The sequence below is a fragment of the Sander vitreus genome, chromosome 7 (genome assembly GCF_031162955.1).
Source record: "Sander vitreus isolate 19-12246 chromosome 7, sanVit1, whole genome shotgun sequence".
Classification (NCBI taxonomy): Eukaryota; Metazoa; Chordata; class Actinopteri; order Perciformes; family Percidae; genus Sander; species Sander vitreus.
The window spans coordinates 27516677-27539114 of NC_135861.1; the positions used below are offsets into that span (position 1 = coordinate 27516677).

Genomic DNA, 22438 nt, shown 5'->3' on the forward strand with positions numbered 1-22438 from the left:
ACGGTTTATTTTTTACAGTCTATGGTTACAAACATAGATATACGCGAATATTCTCTCAATCTAACCTCTTTGTCTAAATTCTAAACCGTCTCTGATGTAGACATTTGCCGCTTTTGTTCGCGAATTATCATTTCTTTCGGATGGCGAAGGCATGTCCCGCCCTACTGTGCCTCTGATTGGCCTACCCTTGTATTCTCACCCAACCCTAACCAATCCTTCTCCGCATGCCTAAACCTAGACAACGAATACTAGCCAATCAGAGACAGAGTAGGGCGGGTCAACCTTCGCCATCCTAAGAAACGCACATTTGCGAAAGTTGCGGCAAACGGAGGAGGGTTTAATGTGCGCACTTCACCTGTCCTCCTCAAGAGGCAGAGCTAGTGCGGTACATCAGCATCAGCAGATCCGCTGCAGACCCCCGCACACCTCAGACGCAAACACTCTTCAGACTTGTCTCATTACATTGCATAATAGCGACAAGCCATCATGGTAAGTGCGGTTTTGAATGCCATTTCTAACATGTTATTCCCATATTTATTGTTGATCGATGGCAGTAGGCTATAAGCCTACCCTATAACCTATTGAAAGGGATGGGGAGGAAAATAGGTCGTCTGTGAGATTTTTCCGATTTTGCCCTTTGTTGTCTCGCCATATTCTGCAGCCCATAGAAATCGTTTCATTGGCAATATTCACGACACACGCCTTAATCCTTTTCTAACATTCTAAATCATCTTAGATCTGCTTGACCACTTGGTTGCACATCAACGCTTGTATGTATAACAGCTTTTATATAGGCTAGGCCTATATTTATGTTACATCCATTCAGTGCTCTTTGTTCTAAAGATAATTTTATGTGAAATGATACATCTCTTTCATGTCTTTGTGTGTAGCCTATCTCTATTTGATATATACTAGAATGAAATAAAATGAAATAGAAATGAAGAATGGCACATGATGTCAGTGAGAATGTGGCTTTTTAAAGAGACAGCTCTGCATCGTGTCTGACCTAGATAATCCTCTCCCTACAGTAGCTAATCCTATGCGCAGTAGACAGTCTTTTGTCGCAGCAGAAAATGGATGAATTCGTGTAAAATGAATGATAGACTGAACCTCAGTCAGACATGATATCATTGATAAGAGACTGGTGTAACAATAAAAAAGGTTTTCATGCGAGGAGAGAAGAATTATTCAAAGTAGGCATATTTTGTGCTGATCTGTAGCATCCATTTAAAGGTGCTCTCTCAGAAATCCTCCATTTTAATTATCAGCAGTGGTTGTGGTTTCCTTTGTCAACACTGCAATGATTTAACATTATTTAATCCAAATCTTCTCCCCCCCCCCACCCCAGCGTGAGTGTATCTCCATCCATGTCGGTCAGGCCGGAGTCCAGATTGGCAACGCCTGCTGGGAGCTTTACTGCCTGGAACATGGGATCCAGCCGGACGGGCAGATGCCCAGTGACAAAGCCATCGGAGGAGGAGACGATTCCTTCAACACCTTCTTCAGTGAGACCGGAGCTGGAAAGCACGTCCCCAGGGCTGTTTTTGTGGATCTGGAGCCCACTGTCATCGGTAAACTCTCATTACATATAGATATTAGGTATGCACAATCAGGGGCGATTGCAGGATTTATTAATTGGGGGGTCCTGGGGGGCATTTTATCAGAATACAGCATAGAAAATCTGCCTAGAAATTTAGAAATATTGGATGGGATAAAATATTATGTACCGTTTCTGCTAAATAAAACAACACATTCATTATTAGTTTCAGTTGTTTTCATTTTAAACAATTGTATATCCGAATACAATACACATTTTCTATAGGCTCAGTCTGCCACTTAAAAAAAATACAATTCCAGTGCTGGTTCCATGGTATCAAAATTTGGATAGTCGTCATGGAAACATTAATTGGTCATGTGACAAGAGTTGGGAAAATTGGCAGAACAGGCAGCCAAGTGACAGTACTCTGATCCAATGGAAATCATAATTGTCCGATTGACATCACTCTAGCCCAATGGATTGGGGGAGAGGGCGCGCCAGGGAGGGACAATTGTATTTCAGGGGGCGCCAGCGCCACCCCATGTCCCTCTTCTAGCCCCGCCCCATGTCCCTCTTCTAGCCCCGCCCCAGTGCACAATATATTGTTGTTTTTTTAATCGTCACGGCGATATCAACTATCGCAATAAACACATCGCGAAAGGCTGCGACATATCGCAAAAGACACTTACACATTTATTGTGTTAGTTGAAAGAAAATATCAGCAGAAAACTACAGTTTAAAATGTCATTTGTTTTTTAGTGCTGCCTTTTATGTTCAATTCAATGCAATTTGTTCAATAAAAGAATGTTGGAAATGATTTCCTTTCATTTGTTTTAAATTTAACAAGCAATTTGTTGTATTTTAGCCGAATACTGAAAGCAGCAGGATGCAGAACTGAGTACACTTTAGTATCTGTTTATTTACCGCAAGTAATTCAAAAAGTCTTCATTGCAATATTCATCAAATGATCGCATATCGCATATTTTCCTCATATCGTACAGCCCTAATAGATATCATAGTTGGGGTCTTTATTTAATTGAGTCAAACCCTCAATTCATTTGTGATTGGATGTGTGTCTTTAGATGAGGTGCGCACTGGGACCTACCGCCAGCTGTTCCACCCTGAGCAGCTGATCACCGGCAAGGAGGATGCCGCCAACAACTACGCCCGCGGACACTACACCATCGGCAAAGAGATCATCGACCTGGTGCTGGACCGGATCCGCAAACTGGTGGGTAACTAATATCAGGAGGGATTTATTCCTGATTTTGATTTCAAATATTTAAATTAAATGACAAATATATCACAGGGGTTTCCCCTGCCATTATAAGGTTAAGGTGCAGCACCCCAAGCCGTTTTGGGGACCACCTAAGTAATCATCAAAACTAACTAAGCAACTTTTCTTAGATCTAATGATTGTAGTTGGTCAAAAAAATCACAATTATTTGTGAAACATTTAAACGAACACCTTGAACTTTGAAATTTCCCTTAATACTTTTCCTGTTTCCTTTTTGAATTCCACTTCAGAGCAATTATTATTATTACAATTATTATCTGCTCTAGCTTTTCCAATGTTTTAGATGCAGATATGGTAATAATAATGGTCCAAAATGATGTGAAATTGCATTTTTATTTTTATTTAAAAACTTTCTTGAGGGAGGACCCTTAAACCCACCGCAAAATACGTGCATCTAAGACTTCCACAAACAGGGAGAACACTGTATCATGTGACCACTGCCTCTCCCTCTCTCTCTCTCTCCCCAGGCTGACCAGTGCACGGGCCTTCAGGGCTTCCTGGTTTTCCACAGCTTCGGAGGTGGCACCGGGTCTGGTTTCACCTCCCTGCTGATGGAGCGCCTGTCTGTCGACTACGGCAAGAAGTCCAAGCTGGAGTTCTCTATCTACCCAGCTCCCCAGGTGTCCACGGCTGTGGTGGAGCCCTACAACGCCATCCTGACCACCCACACCACCCTGGAGCACTCTGACTGTGCCTTCATGGTGGACAACGAGGCCATCTACGATATCTGCCGCAGGAACCTCGATATTGAGCGTCCCACTTACACCAACCTGAACAGGTTGATCAGTCAGATAGTGTCCTCCATCACTGCCTCCCTCCGTTTCGACGGTGCCCTCAATGTCGATCTGACAGAGTTCCAGACCAACCTGGTGCCGTATCCCCGTATCCACTTCCCTCTGGCCACCTATGCCCCTGTCATCTCTGCTGAGAAAGCTTACCATGAGCAGCTCTCGGTGTCAGAAATCACCAACGCCTGCTTCGAGCCAGCCAATCAGATGGTGAAATGTGACCCTCGCCACGGCAAATACATGGCTTGCTGCCTGCTGTTCCGTGGCGATGTGGTGCCCAAAGATGTGAATGCGGCCATTGCCACCATTAAAACCAAGCGCTCCATCCAGTTTGTGGACTGGTGCCCCACTGGTTTCAAGGTGGGCATCAACTACCAGCCGCCCACTGTAGTTCCTGGTGGAGACCTGGCCAAGGTTCAGAGGGCTGTGTGCATGCTGAGCAACACCACTGCTATTGCAGAGGCCTGGGCTCGGCTTGACCACAAGTTTGATCTGATGTATGCGAAGCGTGCCTTTGTCCACTGGTATGTGGGCGAGGGGATGGAGGAGGGAGAGTTCTCTGAGGCCAGAGAGGACATGGCAGCTCTGGAGAAGGATTACGAGGAGGTTGGAGTCGACTCTATTGAGGGTGAGGGCGAGGAGGAAGGAGAGGAATATTAAAAGGAACATAAAATCACCAGTTAAACATAAGCACAGAACAGTTTGTCTATTCATTACCAGCTTTGTTATGTTCAGAGTTAAAGTCATTAAGTCTGGCTCTGTCCTAAATAAAATTCCTGTAATGTGAAGTTGTTTGTGTTATTTATTGAAATTTCTTTTTTTGTGAATACTGACGACTATAACAACTATAAGTTGCAGGTGATTTGTCATTTTATAATCTTTAAATACTAAATCCTATACCTTCGGATGTCATCAGATGAAATTGTAGATATGTTTGAGAAATAGATAAGCAGAAAAAACACTGTACATTACATGTCAGGTTTTGCAGAATATACACATTGTGCTATATTTTTAAACTGGTCAGCATATTTGAGCTATGGCTTCCCAATTTTTTTATTTTTTTTTTATTTGACAGCAACAATGCACAGCTCCTTAGCAGTACCAGTACTAACATTAACAGTACTAACTCTGGTACTGGAAACAAGAGAGTAACTTCTCTGTCAGAAGGGAAACCTAACACTGATTACCAGTGCTCCCCCCCCTTACCAAATCATCTCAATGCGTATGCCACTATCTTTACTAACTTAACAAATTAATCTAAATTCACTTAACTTGCAGAGATGTAAACTTAGAAACAATAGGTGTTTAAATAAACAAGAGGAATGATTGACACAATGCATTCGTACTTCTTTTCAGACTTTTATTCTGAAACAGCAGAAAAATCTACATATATCCAAAATATTTCTCACCATCTTTAGTATTAAAATGTACACTCTATATCTTGCATCCCCTACTATCCACATGCTTATTTAATAATGTTATGAAGCCAAAATTGTAGGCTTACTGTGACTAGTTTTGAGAACAGATCATAGTGAAGTGTGAAATCACTATTCAAATCATCTTTTTTTTTTTTTTTTTTTTTTTTTTTTTTCAAATAATTTACCAGAATATAATAGATATTATAGATAAGCTGGCCACAAGCCATAACAATGGGTCTGAGCAAGTGCAAACATGGACTTAAAGTGCAAACCACAGGAACAAAAACAAAACACGCTCACATCATTAAGGTCGGTCAATGAACGGCATGATCCATGCCATCTACCATCACCATTGTGATAACTCTGTAGTAACATGTTGGGGAGGATTTTTCATGCCTACGATGTGCAGAATGGGGGAATAAGTGATTGTTTGGTTCACACCCTTACACAGACACCCAACCCGATTTTAGCTGACAGTTTGATGGTCGAACTAAGGGTGCATGTTACCTGTGAACATGTAAAACATAATGTCACCCTATACAGTAGGGTCTGACAAGTGCATTGTGCACTTTTCACTCTAAAGGCTCTGACACACCAACCCGAGGGCCGACCGTCAGCAGAAAAGGACTGACTGCCTCCTCGAGTTGGTCAAAAAAATGCCTCAGAACACACCGAAGCGACACCAACTTGAGCGTACGTTATGCGCGTGCGTGAGACGTAATACATCTCCATAACAGCAGGCGGAGCTAATCTGTATTGTCGGCCAAAAAATGAAAACCGGCAGCTGATTGGATCATGTGGGTCTGGCTGCTCCCAGATTTTACAACCGGGCATAATGGCGACTTCGTTCCGAATACGATCTCATATTTTACGAAGATAGTTCACCAAAACGTGTTTCTGAAACATTTTAAGCGAGAAATGAGCCATGCAGTTGTTGAGTCTGTCTTCATTTCAGATTGACAAAGGTCAGTTTAAAAGGTTTTCGTCAGATTTTGAGAGGCGTTCGCCAGGCTCGTCATTTCCGGGTTAGCACTCCATCAATCAGATTGGTCATTGAGTCCAAATGCCCGCCTTGCGACCCAAGGCGGGCACACCGAACAGACTCGAGTCACTGACCTCGCCAGACTGTCCGATGGCCGAAAATAGGGTTAGTGTGTCAGGGCCATAAGGCAAAATTACCTGCATTGGTCTTCATCTTTATCAGTCCAAAACGTCTACACAGACCAACTTTTATCAAACACACAGGTCTTTCTGGGGTCTTTCTTAGCAAATATCTAAAGTGCATCAGAACTTGTAAAAGTAAATATCCACTCTTATAAACAAATACCAGCAGCCATTGGTACCTTGCATTTCTGGGGCAATTTAGTAGTTTGTTGCTGACAAATAACACTCATTTAGGGAGAACTTAATCCTAGAAAACACTGAGATACCAAGGTCTTTTCTCCACCAACAGTGGAGTGTATAGTCTGTGATGCCATGCACCCACAAGACCTGCTGCATTTTGCATAAAGGGGCACTAGTAGCACTTTGATTTAACTCCTGCTGATGCTGTGGTGACGCTGAGTTTGTGACAACACATGCTGCGAAATGCAGATCAGGAATTTTAGCAGCAATAGACAGCACTATTTTAGGGGTGAATTACACCATTTGATAATTCACAATAACTGCTGGAATACACTGCCAGTCACAGATGACGTACAACAGTGTAAGAGTACAGTGTCAGTGGAGTTTGCCTTAATAGCCATTGGATTTAAAAAGGCCAAGACTATAAAGATTACAACAAAAAATGTCTAACTGAAAATCCACGCAAGGCTCCCAGTCTATCCATATCAAACTTAAGCTATCTGTCTGAATAAGTGAGAGCGGATCTATGCAGACAGAACGCAGGCCTGACGCTGCTCTCGCCCGTACAGTAGGAAGCCCACAGCGGTGCGCAGGTCCTCCAGGTCCAGGTTAGACAGGAAGCTCCTCTGAAGCTCCGCCTCCACCATGTTCCCCCTGAGTCCACTACAGCCCTTCAGGAGAACCACAGCAGACTGGCACAGCAGCCAATCAGACAGCTTCCTCAAGCCAACGCTGTCCTGGTTGGCCAGGGCCTTCCGTCCCCAGAGGCTAAGATGTAGCATGTTAGCTGCCACACGGGCACTGGGGCGCTGCAGAGTAATAACAACATATAAGCTTATTAAAGAGTAGTATCAAAGAGTTGGTTTAGTGTTAATATCATAGACTGTAAAAAAAAAAAGATGGACGAACTTCCTCCCACTGTACAAAAGTGAAGCCAAAATATCCTGGATACGCGCACCGCCATCTTGTAATTTTGGAGGAAGAGTCTGTGCAGTAGTGATGTGTCGATGGAGCCGCGGTATCAAAGTCCCGCCTATACACCCGCCTGACCAATTGCGAGTCAATCACAGCTGTCAATCAAGAACTTTCACCCCGTTTTATAGAATCATATAACTCATTCAAACCAAACTCATCTGAAAAATTAACACTTGAACAAACATCAGCTTGATAACAACTACCTTAAAATGACAGAAACCATGTTCAGGAAAAATTTATTTGACGCGTACTTGACAGGATTTTTTGTTTTGGTCAGAGTCCCATCCGCTTACATGGAGGGGGCGGGGTTTATGACCTATACAGCAGCCAGCCACCAGGGGGCGAACCAGATGTTTTGGCTTCACTTATAGGGCCCTATCTTCCACCCGGCGCAGCACAAAGCCCGACGCAAGTGTCTTTGCTAGTTTAAGACCGACACAGTTGTCAATTTCCCGTCCAACGCCCACATCGTTTTAATAGCAAATGCACCTGCGCCCATCTTTGCACCCATAGGTGTGCTGGTCTTACAGGGAGGTGTGTTCAGGTGAATTTTTGGCGTATTGCTATCTTGAGGCAGCGGGAAGTGATCATGCCATTGACCAACAAAAACCTGGTGTGAAGTCAGTAACGCAGCATTTCATTGTTATTTTAACAGCGCATTAGTAAAATGCGCCTAGGCTCGTGCACAGCGCGTTCACACTATGCTTGTTACACACACACACACACACACACACAGGGAAGCGCAGTAGCACACAAACATGCAAAAGATTCCAAATAAAAATAATACGGTGGAAATCCATCATAATAGCAATATGCCAAGGTACAAACGCGCCTGGCTTTTAAAGGGAATGGGAGATGACACTCTGATTAATGTACTTAGTGTCTTCATTAATTAATTAATAAGACACTAAGTACAACCCTTTTTTTTGCCGTCAAAATAGCAAAAGTGGATCTGGACACGCCCTAAACGCACCTACGCCATGTGCTTCACACCGTGCGCTTAGATCGTTAAAATAGGGCCCATACAGTCTATCCATCAACCCCTGGTTAATATTACCAGACTGCTGGTAGACTTCCACAAGACAGAACAAGTGAGCAATCATCAAATGTGCACAGCCCCCGCTATACCTTGCTTGGGTTCCTCCTGAGGAGTAACTGGATCACTAACTGCACATCAGCTGGAACGCCGGAGGGCAGAGGAGGAAGCTGCTTCTCCTGGTAACTCCTGCTTTCCAGTCCCACTGCTCGATAGAATGGGTTAGGCTGGCCAAATATCTCATAGGAGATGGCACCCACTGCCCAGGCATCTGCCTTGCTGTAGTCAATCACCACACCCCACCCCGGAACTGCAGTGGCCACCTTTAGGCAGACACATCATGGGAATAAGAGTGATTAAACGTGGGGTTATTTAAGAAAAGTAATATTATGGTTTACTGTGGTGACTTGTATTATTGTACATAGAGCTGTAACAATTCCAGATTTTGCTGTACAATTAATTGTCTCACAAATAATTTTGATTAACAACATAATTGTCTATTTCAGTCAAATTTAAAAATATTCATTCATTACTTTTTCAAACAAATTAAAGTTTTGAATGAATACCAGGATACATCTTTTGGTTATATCACGGTTATGTGACCCAGGTAATGTAGTAACACAGGTACACAGGCTAGGAAGTAAACCACGCCTCTATTATCATAAAACATGTATGCTCATCAATTAAAAAAACAAAGTATTGATCATTATAAAAAACAACAACATTCAATTAAATTAAGAGTACAAAAAATAGTCATCACTATTGGCAAACTATGTGGCAAAATAGTCATCACTGCTTCTGTACTTACGTTTTAATTAATAACTGTATCCCCTGCTTGTCATTTTGTATACAAGTGTATAGGGACCAAGTGCCAACAACTAACAAAAAGCATAGCTTTAGCTCAACAGTCCGAACAATAATCACTTACAATTTGGCATATCCAAACAAAATCAACAATTAGCATCAACAGCCATACGCCTTAGGACCAGCTAACGTTAGCAATTAATTGCGGTTAAACAAAGAAATCGCAATCACGTAAAAATATTGCGAATAGGCAACTATGTAATAATTGCTACAGGCCTAATTGTACAAGTGTTTGCTTTAAACTAAATGTTTTGTCTTGGTGTGTCAAACTCCTGTTTGTGTAAATCTGTAATGTACTGCATTGTATATATACACACACACACACACACACACACACACACACACACACACACACACACACACACACACACACACACACACACAATGATTCTTGCACACATCCCTTTAAAAAAACACAGCCTTTTGTATGTCTGATAGTGCTGTGCTTCTTTATAACCATTACCATTTTGTTGTACGGGGATCAATAACGGTTGGCCATTCTTCTTTTACTTAATAACAATAAAGAGCTGCTTAAGCCTACCTCAGGTGCCATTAGGGAGGCATTCCCTCCTCTGTTGACCCACATGCTGTTGAAGGGCAGCTGTAGCTTAGAGTCACTCTGAGCCAAGCAGCAGCCAAAGTCAGTAATCACTAAACGAGGACAACCATCTGCATGAAAGCAAAATCAATTGTAATGTTAATAGTGAACTGATGTAATCAAATGTCTGAATTGTTCTCTTGCTGACTATATATCTCTCTGACCTGAGTCAAACTCCAACAGCACGTTGTCCGATTTGAGATCCCTGTGAGCAACACCCTGTCTGCACAGGTGGTCAACCCCCTCCAGGAGCTGCAGCACCATCAGAGAGCCCTGCCTGCGGCCTGGTGTGGACATTTCCAAGTACTGTCGCAGCGTGCCGGGGTAGCTGTAGCACAGAAGAAGACACCATGTTAATCTCCACTCGACACCATAAGTTTTCTCGTATACACCTCTTTAAAAGTTGCAATCCTTAAGTTTTTCATGAAATCAAAGCCACTTTGTGATACTATGTATGGTCTGAGTTTTTTTCAGCAATAGTCATCTAATGTATTTACATTCTCTCATTAGCTCTCTATATAGTGGTGGAAAGCGGGATTTATGCTTCTGCGGAGGCTCCACGCAGAGCTTTCGCCATAGTCTACGTAAGTGGCCTGAAGTTTATACTTGTGCGTTGGAGAGTGTGTGTCGACCTCTTTAAGAGAATACTAGGGATGGCATTTGGAGGTGTGCGTGGGGAGTGAGCGAGAGAGCGAGTGAGAGAGTGATGGAGAGTCCCTTTTGGAGCGGGTAGCGACTCTAGAGTCATAGTGGGAGAAACAAAGTGTCTCCCCTGTGCTTTCTGACCACGGTGGGAAATCTGTAGCAGGAAAAGTTAACCCAGTTCCTTGATTTCCTGTTGTTTATGGAGAAGGAGAACCAGGAAATGAGTAAGGGGAAATGCAACCCTACCACAGCCAAGCGATGTGCGTCGCCACGACGTGTAATAAGATTTTTTTGAAGGTGCACGTCAGGCTACGGCGTAGGCTCCATATCTCCGTGTACCTACATACGTACCCACGGCGTCGATTTAATGCAAGAAGAAGAATAAACTGGCGTGTGTGTGTGTGTGTGTGTGTGTGTGTGAAGGACACAAATTGTCCACTAGGTGTCACTATTGTGCTTTGGGTCATATGTTTAGGTAGGAACCTTTTGTCAGGTAACAGGTGTGTTGTTAGATGGAGGAGCACAAATAGTTTTTGACCGCACCGCAATGCTACAGTAGCTCATGTTAAAGGAGAATTCCGGTCAATTTCAACACGTAGCTCTGTTGTTTGGAAATTTGGTGTGCTGGCAGTAGCAAAAAAACCCCGAAAACAATCAGTGCTGCCTACACCGTGTTATCCCCCTGCTAGTGTTAGCACCCAACAGGCTTAAACAGGGCAAGTTTTAAATGTGTTTTAAGCCTCTAAACATGCTTGAAATGGTATTACAAGTGCCTAGCCATGTGCAGTGATTCCTTCCGAGGGAACACAGCGAATCTGACTGCAGTAGATGTGACAGAAAGGCATAAGAGTTGTGTTAATCCAGCCAGTGCACATACCTCTGTTTATTTCCTGTTTTCCGGTCAAGTCCACACTGGTCGATTGTCGAACTCATACAATCCAATATTCCAGTCAAATTTGCTGTGTTCCCTCGGAAGGAATCGCTGCACATGGGCAGGCACTTATGACATTTCAAGCATGTTTAGAGGCTAAAAACACGTTTAAAACTTGCTCTGTTTAAGCCTGTTGGGTGCTAACGCTAGCAGGGGGATAACACGGTGTAGGCAGCACCGATTGTTTTAGTTTTTCTCGCTACCGACAGCACTCCAAATTTCCAAACAACAGAGCTACGTGTTGAAATCAACCGGAATTCTCCTTTAAGGTGTATGAAATGTTTATGAAACTTGATGGACACAGATTAATTCTTACACGTTTATTTTGAAAACCATTTAGTGAGCAATACATATCCATAAAATGCAATGAGGACTAATGGACTGTGTTATTTCTAAACACTACGGAGTGGTGTACAGCGAGCGCGTCAGCTAAGTCATAAGCCGTAGATTATTTGTTGTTAGTCTAGCAGCCTCTCAGTGGCTTTAAGTTTTAGGCTTAGCCATTATAAGTGGTTTACATTTTAAGTGGTGGGGTCCGCCATTCCCGCATGGGATTCAATCCACAGGCATGAGGGAGTCACAGGAAACGATGCAGCATGTGTTACTGTTTGCAATTTTATCTCACAGATATGTATAACTCACTTTACACTCACTTCTCTCCTAACGCTGTATCAGAGCTCGACCTGCTAATTTTAACCGAACCTTTCCTTCTGCTCCAATTCAGACTAAAAGCATTCAACTGGCAAAACACAAGGCAGCCTTACTGTGTAGCAGTCACATGAAAACACAATGTATTTGTCACCACGGTTGGCGCTGACAGCCATTGTGCATCAAAAATGCATCTTCAAAGCAAGACAAACTGTCATTGTTCCGTATTTTTTTTACAGTGGACCCGGTTTAAATATTGCAGGGAGTAGTGGAACATAAAGGAGCAGCCACAGCAAATTGTTAGATAATAAAATGTAGTGTGCCCTGCTTTTGTGTGGAAAACTACTTGCACCATGTGCAGCATGAAATTAGATCACAACTGCTCATGGCATGATTGACTGACTTCTTTATTAAATCAGCGGGAGTTTGGTTGTGCTGTAAACAGATACACAAGCTGCTCAACGAGAGTTTCCAGCAGTATCAAACTGCACTTGAAGTGTTTTCCCTAGGTTTGTGGAAGACTAATGGCGCTTTTCCACTACATGGTATCTGCTCGACTTGACCCTACTCGCCTTTTTTGGTTTTCCATTACGAAAAAAAGTACCTGGTACCTGCTAACAGGTACTTTTTTTTTAGTACCACCTCAGCCGAGGTTCCAAGCGAGCTGAGCCGATACCAAAAGGTGACGTGAAAGCGACAGACGGGGGGTGTCCTGAACAAACCCGCCATTTTTAAATAGTTTAAATAGTTTTTTTTTGCTGCCTCCAGCTTAATTTGAAACAAAATGTGTCTTCTGGCTGTGGCAACAACAACACACCTTCGACGTTCTGTGTGTGTGTCGCGTTAGGTCACGGCAGTTTACTGCGGCGCCGCTATGACGACCAGCCACGGAGAGGTGGTACTAAAATCTGCAATGGAAAACGGACGCACAGTGAGTCGAGTCGAGGCGAGTAGAGTCGAGGCGAGTAGAGCAGGTACCATGTAATTGAAAAACGCCATATGGTGCATATATTTGGCGGGGGGGGGGGTTTAGGGGTCCTCCCTCAAGAAGATGTTACGTTTTAAATAAAGAAAATATGCAATTGCACATCCTTTTGGACTATTGTAACCATATCTGTGTCTAAAACGTTGAAAAAACCTAGAGCAGATGATAAATAACACTCAAAAAGCTTAAAAACAAAACTTGCTAAAGAAGGCCACTGGGGACCGACTACAACCATTAGATCTGAGAAAAGTAATTAAGTTAGTTTTGATGCTCAGTGATTTTACATTATTTTCACCTAGGTGGTGCTCAAAACGGCTTGGGTGCTGCACCTAAGCCCTATAATGGTGGGGAAAAACCCTGCACTTGCTGTTACCACCATTAACCATGGTTGTTGCCAAATCAACCGGGATTTAAGGATTATGACTCTTTTTAGATCAGAGAGGATGAAAGTGTGAAAGTGTGAAAGATGGCAGGTCTTACTTCTTCATGACGAGGAAAAGAGTGCGATTGTTGCCCAGACCAGCAGGGTTAAGCCTGGCTGGCAGTACATCTGGATACTCTTCTTGGGCACCTGCTAGCAATGGGACATCTGCCGTGAAAGCCCGGTACACTCTGATCACATTAGGGTGTGCTGATACTCGTTTGGGCAGGACTCCAAACTGTCTGCATGTAGAGAGATCACAGCAGTTCATAAGCATCTTTCCTACACCCTGTTCAGGACAAGCAATGAGGATGTCACACAGTAGGGTTAGGTACCGAATTCAATACTTGTTAGGCACCGACCAAATTGGAAAATGCCTAGTCACTCAATGCCAAATTTCAATACCTAAGGAATAAATCTCATCAGCATCAGTGAGCCAATAAGTATGCAACATGCTTCTACCAAGATCTAATTATGTTGGTGATTGGCTGTCCAACGCTACACGTTGTAGAGACACGCAGGAAAAACTCTACGTTGCGCACAGAGACGGGGCTCACGTAGTAGGAGCTGAAACATTTATAAAAATATTTGTGGCTAAATGTGGAATGTTGCTATCTTTGTTTTATAAAATTGGTATTAAAAAAAAGCATATTTTAGGAACTGGTATCAAAGTCAAAGTATTGGTATCTGAACCGGTATGGAAAATGTTTGAATGATACCTAGCCCTAGTCATACATACCCATCCAGAGCGATTTCTTCTTTATCCTGCTTTAAGGCCAGGGGGCCTGCAGGCACCAGCTCCTGTGACATGGATTTTAATATAGCCTCACTTGACGACCCGGCCTGCAAACAAATGGCATTAAAAGATACATGTCAGTACTGATTTGTGCCTGTCATCTGTTAGGACCAGTACCTACAATGGTGAGCAAAAAATATGGAATATTGTAGAATACCAACCCCAAAGTTCCACATCATCTTGACAGCCATAGGGAAGTTTCTTAGTGAGCAGCATGTCAGAGATCGAGCCGTCTCCCCTTCCTCTTCCTCTTCCTCTTCTCTCAGCTGCACCATGGAGCACTTGCTGGTACTCTCCTTCGGAGGGGCAAACCGAGCTGCAGCCTCGTACACAGCAGCGTTGGAGCCTTTACCAATCTGATTCCCAATAATGTAATCCTCCAGTTTATATCCAGAGGTGAATGGCTTGAGTGGGCTCTGGAATCTTTTCTTCCTAAACACCGCCTGTAAATTTGGAAAAAATATATTCTAAGATGCAGAAAGGTAGTTATGTGCACACCCCATCTGAAGGCCAGTTGAAGGATATGCATGTATTAAAGCGAATACGAATGAAAGCATCAAGATACAAGATACGTTTATGGTCACTGTTCTAGTACAATAAAATGTCGTTTGGAGCAAGCCTGAAGATGCCTATTTAAGGATAAAAAATATTACTAAGTATAACAAGGAGTATAAGATAGAAACATATAAAATAAGATAAATGTAACAAAATGAATACCATATATACACAGAATAAAAGAATAAAAGTGACCCATACTGGAAGCAAGTGAAGCCAGTAGTGCTGCATGATTAGAGAGTTATTGCCAGAATAATTATTAATAAGCATTATTGCACTTTAAAAGAGTTAGGATAACTTAGAAACAGTCACAGTGGTTAAGATATAAACATCCTACGCAGTAGTAATAGCAGTAGCACTAAGAGGGAAATGGACAGGATTAGTGCAAAGCAGGTGGACAACCTTTATCCATTTTTAGATCTCAATAAAATCCATGATACTACACACAATAACAACAGTACTCAAATCCTTTACTAAACTAAAACTAGTTTACAAGAAAGTGTTTTGGAATAAAATTTGGATTTATGTAAAAGTACAGAGGTATTACAAGCAAAATATTAAGTATGCAGAATGTTTTGTTATATATTTTTGTATGCATTATAATGTTGGATCATTATTAGTGGTGTTGATATGTTAGCAGCATTTTAATTGGTACATTTAATTAAACACTAAAATAGTTCATTTTATCTCCTTTGTTGGGTAGTTTAATATACAACAACAATGCACACTATTTTATAAGTTGATCATATGTTTTGTATTCAAAATGTCAATCAGCGAGGTTGTCAGTTAAATGTAGGAGTAGAAGTAGCATTAAAAGTAAATAACCAAGTAAAGTACAAGCACCCCAAAACTATTTTATACAGTACTTAAGAACAACGTTATGTGGGGACGCCATACCTGGATCTCCTCACATGTCGCCGCACTATTTCTGTCATCTTCAAGCTGTTGTTCGATAAGCCCCACACCGAGGCCAAAAGCCAAAAACACGGCCCTGTTTCGCGGGGACCCGCCGCTAAACCCTCTCCTGAAGCCGGCGGACTGAAGCTGGGCTGCCAGGCCCTTCAAAGAGGTGCGGTAATAGCGGTACCGAGACGGCAGGAAACCCTGAGGCTGAACAGTGCGGACCGACGGGCCTACACGGAAACGGTCAGCTCGGAGCTTTGCTGCGACTCGGCCACCCGATTTCAGGAGACCCAGCTGAAAGACCGAGCGGCCTAACTCGAGCCCCCGGCTAATAGCGTGTTTCACAGACATAATTTACCCTGAAAGGTAACTTAAACTGTTTATTGAGTCCGCTTGTGTCAGGCAGTCCTCTGCTATCTCAGGCAAGGCCAGTGTTGTAAACAAAACAACTGAGCATGCGCGATAATGACAGGCGACCTAAATATAGTCATAACAACTGATTGATTCCATTTGTTTGCAAGCCTTGTTTATATAAAGACTTATTCCATGTTTGTTTTTTAACATACACTGCATAGGTCAAGTATGTGGACAACTACATTTTCAACTCATATATTTGATGGTTGAACATGTTACAGATTAAGTCACAAGATATGTGATTCAAAGGAAGTGTTTTTTATTTATTTCTGCTAATAGATTTTTGTACCATACAGACACAAATGTAGAGCAGTGCCTATATTCTGTATACTCTTATGTTTACTATACAGCATCCATTCAAAAACGGTCATATGCTACAGGCTATTGATATAGGCTAAATGTAGTTGTGATCAGGGTTCCTGGCCAATAGGCCACTAGTATGCAAGTCTGCATTTTGGTTTAGTACAAAGAGCAGAGCCATTGTTTTGAACAAGATGCCAGTTTTTCTTTTACTTTGTTCCAAAAAATCAGGTACACATGTACACTATGCTATGGACAGCTTTATGAAATTCAATCAGCAGAAATAATGATTTTCCTTTCTAACCATGAGGTGAACTCTGCTCTAAGAACACTAAGCAACATCTTTTGGCTTTTAATGGCTCATGAAAAAGGTTTTTGATCCAGTTGTCCTCTTTGTGGCTTTTCTAGACAGATGTTGCTAATTTAACTCATGAGAATGTCATTAATTGGCCTTTATGATTCTTGTGATGGCAAGGCAAGAGATTCCTAGAATCATATACAGGTCTTAGCATAAAAGAACTGTCCACACCAGTCAGTGTATACACCCAGTACTTTGGTATGATGTCTTTAAGAAATATCAATGAATAGGGCTGGGTGATAATTCAATATTATCATTGATTATAACCACATTGCCCAACTCTACTGATTGTTCCTTTAACAACTTTGCTACTACTACTACTAATAAAAAATAATGATAACAATAATACAAATAATAATGAAATGACAATATAATGGGTTTATTTATGTAACTTATTTCTCTATCAGAACAATAAAAGAATGGAAATCAATTCATTGTAAGCATATTAACACATTTCCCGGAAACCTTATATCTAGAGATGATAACCCAGGCTCTATATAGCATACCCCAACATTTAGAATTGCAATTAAACCAAGTCTGTGAAGGTGATAGTTAATGCTATAAAAAAAACCCACAAAGAAAGGTATTAGTAATGAAATAGGCCATTGCTATTTGTTTTCAAAATGAATAAATCTTGAAGCCTGTCTCTGCAGGCTGCTCATCAAGGATTGTGGTGACTGTTCATGGTGTCTTATTGTTGCTCCGTAATCCATTTGATCCAAGGGATGTAGTTCCTCACTTTGGTGTAGACTCCAGGGAAGTAAGGGTTTGCACAGCTGATACCCCAGGAGACAATGCCCTCGAAGAGGCCGTTGCAGATAAGGGGACCACCGGAGTCACCCTGTGGATCACCAAGACAAATTACAGATGATGGACAAACTATAGTTACTGAAGTAGGAAACACGCATGCAGAGCAACAATGAAGAGAGGGGTAATAATGTTACTAGTGATAACATGCACTACACAGCGGTGGTAGAATAAGTACTCAGATATTTTACTTAAGCAAAAGTAGCCAAAACCACAGTGTAGAAACACTCTGTTACAAAATGTAAGTCAAAGTACAAATGTATTAACATCAAATATACACAAAGTACTCATTATGCAAAATGGCCTGTTTCAGAATAATGTATATTATATTATTGAATTATAGTTATTGATGCATTAAGGGGAGGCACTGCAGGCAAAAGCATCATTTTTCAAATTTGAGTTTTTGGTTCCATAACAACTTCGTCTTCTTGCAGACTGTTGAGAGAAAACATCCAAAATACACATTTAGATGTTCATTTTACTACACTTTGTCTTTTTGCGCCTGTAAATTTCTCCTAAATTCACCAAAAGTTAGCTTTAGCGAATGCCTCATTTGCATATTTAAACGTACAATTTCAGAAAACTTGTAATACAAAAAAATATTTGTCCTAATGTAAGTAATCAACTAGGGTTGGATTCAAGGTGTCATAGTGACATCTGTTAGTTAAAATATTTTCCCTTTTCACCTGCAGTGTCTCCCTTTAATGTGTTCATCACTTTAATGTTGCAGCTGGTAAATGTGGGGCTTAAGTACTATTTATACTGCCGGGTAGCTTAATGTATAACAATACATCATGGCATATATATATCATATTTGTTGATTATATTTTGTACAATAATGTGTCTGCAAAGTAATTGAGTCAAATTAATGAAGTGAAGTAGCACAACATTTGCCTCTGAATTGTAGTGGAGTAGAAGTATAAAGTAGCATAACATGTAGTTACTTAAGTAAAGTACAAGTACCTCAGTACATTAAATGTACTTAGTTACTTTCCACCACTGCTACACAGGACATCATTATGCTACATTGTACTGTACTAACTAAAACATGCAACGCAGAATCATACAATGTGCAGCATGCTGAGCAATAAAAAGGGAAATAGAGCATGCAGCACATGCATCAGAACTGTACCTGGCAGGAATCTTTGCCACCTAGTTGAGATCCAGCACACAGCATGTTTGAAGTGATCCTCCCCCAGTAGTAATAAGAGCAGTAGGGAACTATTCTCACATCCACAGAACGTAGCACAGGAGACAGGTAGTAACTGTAAATCTGTGTCACACCCCAGCCGCTCACTGTGCACACGTCATTATTAAGTGAAGGAGCGCTATCATCAGGCAGAACAGCTGGCTGGACGTTAGCGTTCAGCTGGGCCGGCCTACTCAGCTGTAACACAAACCAAGGTTTGTCCATACAGAACCAGAATGAATTGTGTATGCATGTCTCAAGAGCTCTATGTACCATATCTACTATTTCTCCTGCTTACCTTGATCATCATGATGTCATTGTCGAATGAGTTGTAGTTAAAGTTGTGGACAAATATCTTTGAGACATTAAAGACCTGTTCAAATCCTTCTTCCTTGTCCAGGCTGTGTTCACTTAACACCACCAGCAATCGACTGCTCCTGATGCTCAAAAACAGACATAAAGTGCTTCAGAAATTACCCTTTAACTGTAAAATATCATTTTCGCATCTTTTGTCACAATTCCTTCCTCATTATATATTAACCTATTTAATTATAACATCTCAAAACATCAGTGTCAATTCATTAATCAATCAATCAGACTTTATTTGTATAGCACCTTTTATACAAGCAAATGAAACAAAGTGCTTCATACAATACACCCCCCCCACACACACACACACACACACACACACAGATAAACACACATAACACAATACACCCCCCCCACACACACACACACACACACACACAGATAAACACACATAACACAATACACCCCCACACACACACACAGATAAACACACATAACACAATATACCCCCCCCTGAGGCAAGAAACTTAAAACCAAAAGATCAAATAAATACATGAAATCTCTAAACAGTGGCTAATAAGTTGCCTACATGAACCACATATAAATAAATAGGCCATAGTAGATAGATTAAAACAAGTTGTTTAATTAAAATAGATAAATAAAATGGATACATAACTGTTTAATGAAAGGCCTGACCAAAAAGGTAGCTTTTGAGTTTGCCTTTAAAAAATATCAACAGTTCTTACGGTCTCCAGCAATGGGCAGCAGACACCACCCATTCAGGGTGCACTAAGGTTCCTCCACAGTAGTGTTGCTTGGTATCACTGAACTGCAAGGATGCCTGGTATTTGACAGAGTACGGCAGGACCTCCTGACCCCCTATGATCCTCTGTGGAGACGCCCCTGTAGACAGTAAAAAGAATAGGTGCCGTGGGAGTGCTTTTTGCTTACAAATTTATTTCATATTTAATACTCTGTGGTCTTCATAATCTTAAAGAGTTGTTGGAGACAGTCTTAAGGCCACGTCAGCAAAGATTTACTATATCCGTTACTCCTGATACATACATACATACACATACATTTCTTGTTTTCACCCTCATGTCAGCCAGTGTTCTGTGAAAGTCTCTTTCAATGTGGTTCTACATCTTGAGTAGGATTTTACAGTATACATGTTATTATGCACACAGGAATTCAAATTTTGTGATTGAGGAACTTACCTGATAAAGAAAAGGCCAAAAACAACAGCACATTAGCAGTGCCTGGCAGCAGTGCCATATTTTGACTTATCTGTAATGCAGAAACACGACTTTTAGAAGCCTCTATACGCACTATATAATGTGCCAATTCATTTAAATACCCTGACAATCCTGATGAAATCCAATTATGTTTGTGTGAAATTGAAGAAAATGAATGCATTGTCTCAAATTATGGTTAGGCTGTACACAGCCACAAATTTGCTGCATAATTTCTTCTTTGAAATGTTCATAGATTACATAGTTACTGAAGTGACACTAATTAATGACAAAAAGTTCACAACCTTCTTCTGAAATCAATGGCTAAACCTTGTTACCGATTGGTAACAGTCTACTCTACTGAATCAACACCATTTTTAACTTAATACGTACTAAATTGATATAGATATATACAATACATACAATTTTAAGATACACGACACAGAAAAACCTAGTAATAGAGGGATATGTGTTGTTAAAAAAAACACCATCTTACCCTGGAATATGAGCAGCTCCCTGAATATGAATCATTAATTTTGAATGAAAAGGTTTAGAATGACCTTCTACTTACCTGTATAAACACAGCAACCTTCAGAGCATCTCCAACTGTGGGACCAATGCTCTCCAGTTGCCTTTTATAGAGTAACTGAACCTTTGTTCAAATCTTTTTGTCTTGTTTTGTGCTGTGAGCATCTCACGCTGCAACAATGCAACTGACCTAGTATATGACAAAGCTAAAGTGTTCTCATGTTTTATGTCTGTCTCTAAGCTCTTGTTTTCTGCGTGCACTTTGGGTTAAGAAGGTATTTGAGATGGGAACGCCTCTACACAGTCATCATCATCACAGGGTTATGGACAGAATAAATGTTTACCACCTTTTTTGTGCCAGGAAATTCGTTGTCATTGATTTTCTCGCTTTTCTTTTTTAAAAGTCACAGTGATATTAATTTGCATTGGTAAACTAAAGAACCTGAACAATACACAGTAATACACCTGGGGTTTGGGGGTTCAATTTATATTCATATACAAAGTGTGTCTCATTTACAAATCAATACACAACATCCCAGTTTGAAAGTGTAATAAAAAAAAAAAGTTTCATTACAGACGTTAATACACCTTGTGAATGGCTGTGATAATGATATTCTCTACATATAACATCACATTGCAACTGATCAAAACCAGGTAAAAGACGTAATGTAATCTATATGAATTACATACTTTCACAAATTCAAATACTATTACAGCTTTAATACTCAGATTATTCTTTGGTTGTACATTTGGTTCTCTCCATTACAATATGCTAACAATTCACAGGGGATGGTACTGTACCACACCCTGGTTTTGTTTAACATTAGTGTAGATTCATCACACTGTTAGCTAGAGATACTGTATGACTATGGCTTCAAAATGTAACATAGGACTGGATTATTCAGTGATTTACAAATAGGCCTAATATAACAAATACCAACCAATACTACTAATGCTGGACAGGTTGCCAGTCAATCACATGGCTGACACACAGAGACAGATATCCATTCAGACTCACATTCACAGCTACGGGCAAGTTTAGAGTCACCTATTATATAAATATATATATAAAAAAATAAATAAAATACACACACACATATATATATATATATTCTCATTCTTTATTTTATAAAGGACAACACACATTAATTAACATTTCTGTAAATGTGCCAGTGTTAGCCAGCCGGCTAATTTTCAACTGTAGTCCTTTGGCCAGATGATTTTAGACCAGAGCAACGGTGGGTTCGAACCTAAAACCCTCTTGCTGTCAAGCGACAGTGCCGCTAATTTAGTTTAATTATGAGCACAAATTGTCTGTAAATAATCTATAGGCCTATAGCCGCCTACACATGAGCGGCAAAATCGCTTTGCGCCGGCCGTTCCATTGATTTCCTATGGGGAGAGCGGTGGCGCCCAACTATTTGCTGCGCTACCCCTGGCGTCGCAGGCTCCTCGGATTTGCTGCCTTGCGCTGCGCTCAAAGTTCAAATTATTTCAACTTTGACCCAGTTGCCGCTGACCTTTGGAAAGCGCAACAAATGAGATGACAGCATGTTGTTA

General features: G+C 41.1%; 3 protein-coding genes across 3 annotated transcripts; 1 reads left to right on the forward strand and 2 right to left on the reverse strand.

Moving 5' to 3' along the window:
• Positions 1 to 397: 397 nt before the first annotated feature.
• Positions 398 to 4390, forward strand: LOC144521271 (tubulin alpha chain). The gene is made up of 4 exons (XM_078255762.1): positions 398 to 489; positions 1349 to 1571; positions 2620 to 2768; positions 3302 to 4390. Exons 1-4 carry the CDS (start codon positions 487 to 489, stop codon positions 4280 to 4282), a joined length of 1356 nt encoding a protein of 451 aa, XP_078111888.1. The 5' UTR covers positions 398 to 486; the 3' UTR covers positions 4283 to 4390.
• A 578-nt stretch (positions 4391 to 4968) lies between these two features.
• On the reverse strand, positions 4969 to 16194 carry pink1 (PTEN induced kinase 1). The gene is made up of 8 exons (XM_078255761.1): positions 15736 to 16194; positions 14445 to 14726; positions 14227 to 14330; positions 13547 to 13729; positions 10022 to 10185; positions 9801 to 9928; positions 8488 to 8718; positions 4969 to 7193 (listed from the first exon to the last, which is right to left on the reverse strand). The coding sequence occupies exons 1-8, from the start codon at positions 16090 to 16092 to the stop codon at positions 6909 to 6911; spliced, it is 1734 nt and encodes a 577-aa protein (XP_078111887.1). The 5' UTR covers positions 16093 to 16194; the 3' UTR covers positions 4969 to 6908.
• Positions 16195 to 17504: 1310 nt separating this feature from the next.
• LOC144520224 (trypsin) lies at positions 17505 to 20393 on the reverse strand. The gene is made up of 5 exons (XM_078253890.1): positions 20336 to 20393; positions 19865 to 20057; positions 19108 to 19246; positions 18753 to 19007; positions 17505 to 17654 (listed from the first exon to the last, which is right to left on the reverse strand). Exons 1-5 carry the CDS (start codon positions 20391 to 20393, stop codon positions 17505 to 17507), a joined length of 795 nt encoding a protein of 264 aa, XP_078110016.1.
• Between the last annotated feature and the right edge of the window lie 2045 nt (positions 20394 to 22438).

Excerpts from the sequence above, each read along its gene's own strand:
- LOC144521271 (XM_078255762.1), top strand. Across the intron at positions 1,572-2,619 it reads TCTGGAGCCCACTGTCATCG|ATGAGGTGCGCACTGGGACC; the intron begins GTAAACTCTCAT and ends GTGTGTCTTTAG. Across the intron at positions 2,769-3,301 it reads TGGACCGGATCCGCAAACTG|GCTGACCAGTGCACGGGCCT; the intron begins GTGGGTAACTAA and ends CTCTCTCCCCAG.
- pink1 (XM_078255761.1), bottom strand. The coding sequence starts at position 16,092 with ATGTCTGTGAAACACGCTATTAGCCGGGGGCTCGAGTTAGGCCGCTCG. Across the intron at positions 13,730-14,226 it reads GAAGAAATCGCTCTGGATGG|ACAGTTTGGAGTCCTGCCCA; the intron begins GTATGTATGACT and ends CTCTACATGCAG. Across the intron at positions 7,194-8,487 it reads TCAGGAGGAACCCAAGCAAG|CGCCCCAGTGCCCGTGTGGC; the intron begins GTATAGCGGGGG and ends ATTACTCTGCAG.
- LOC144520224 (XM_078253890.1), bottom strand. The coding sequence starts at position 20,393 with ATGGCACTGCTGCCAGGCACTGCTAATGTGCTGTTGTTTTTGGCCTTT. Across the intron at positions 19,247-19,864 it reads GCTGCCCATTGCTGGAGACC|GAGCAGTCGATTGCTGGTGG; the intron begins GTAAGAACTGTT and ends TTTGAGCATCAG. Across the intron at positions 19,008-19,107 it reads ATGACATCATGATGATCAAG|CTGAGTAGGCCGGCCCAGCT; the intron begins GTAAGCAGGAGA and ends TTTGTGTTACAG.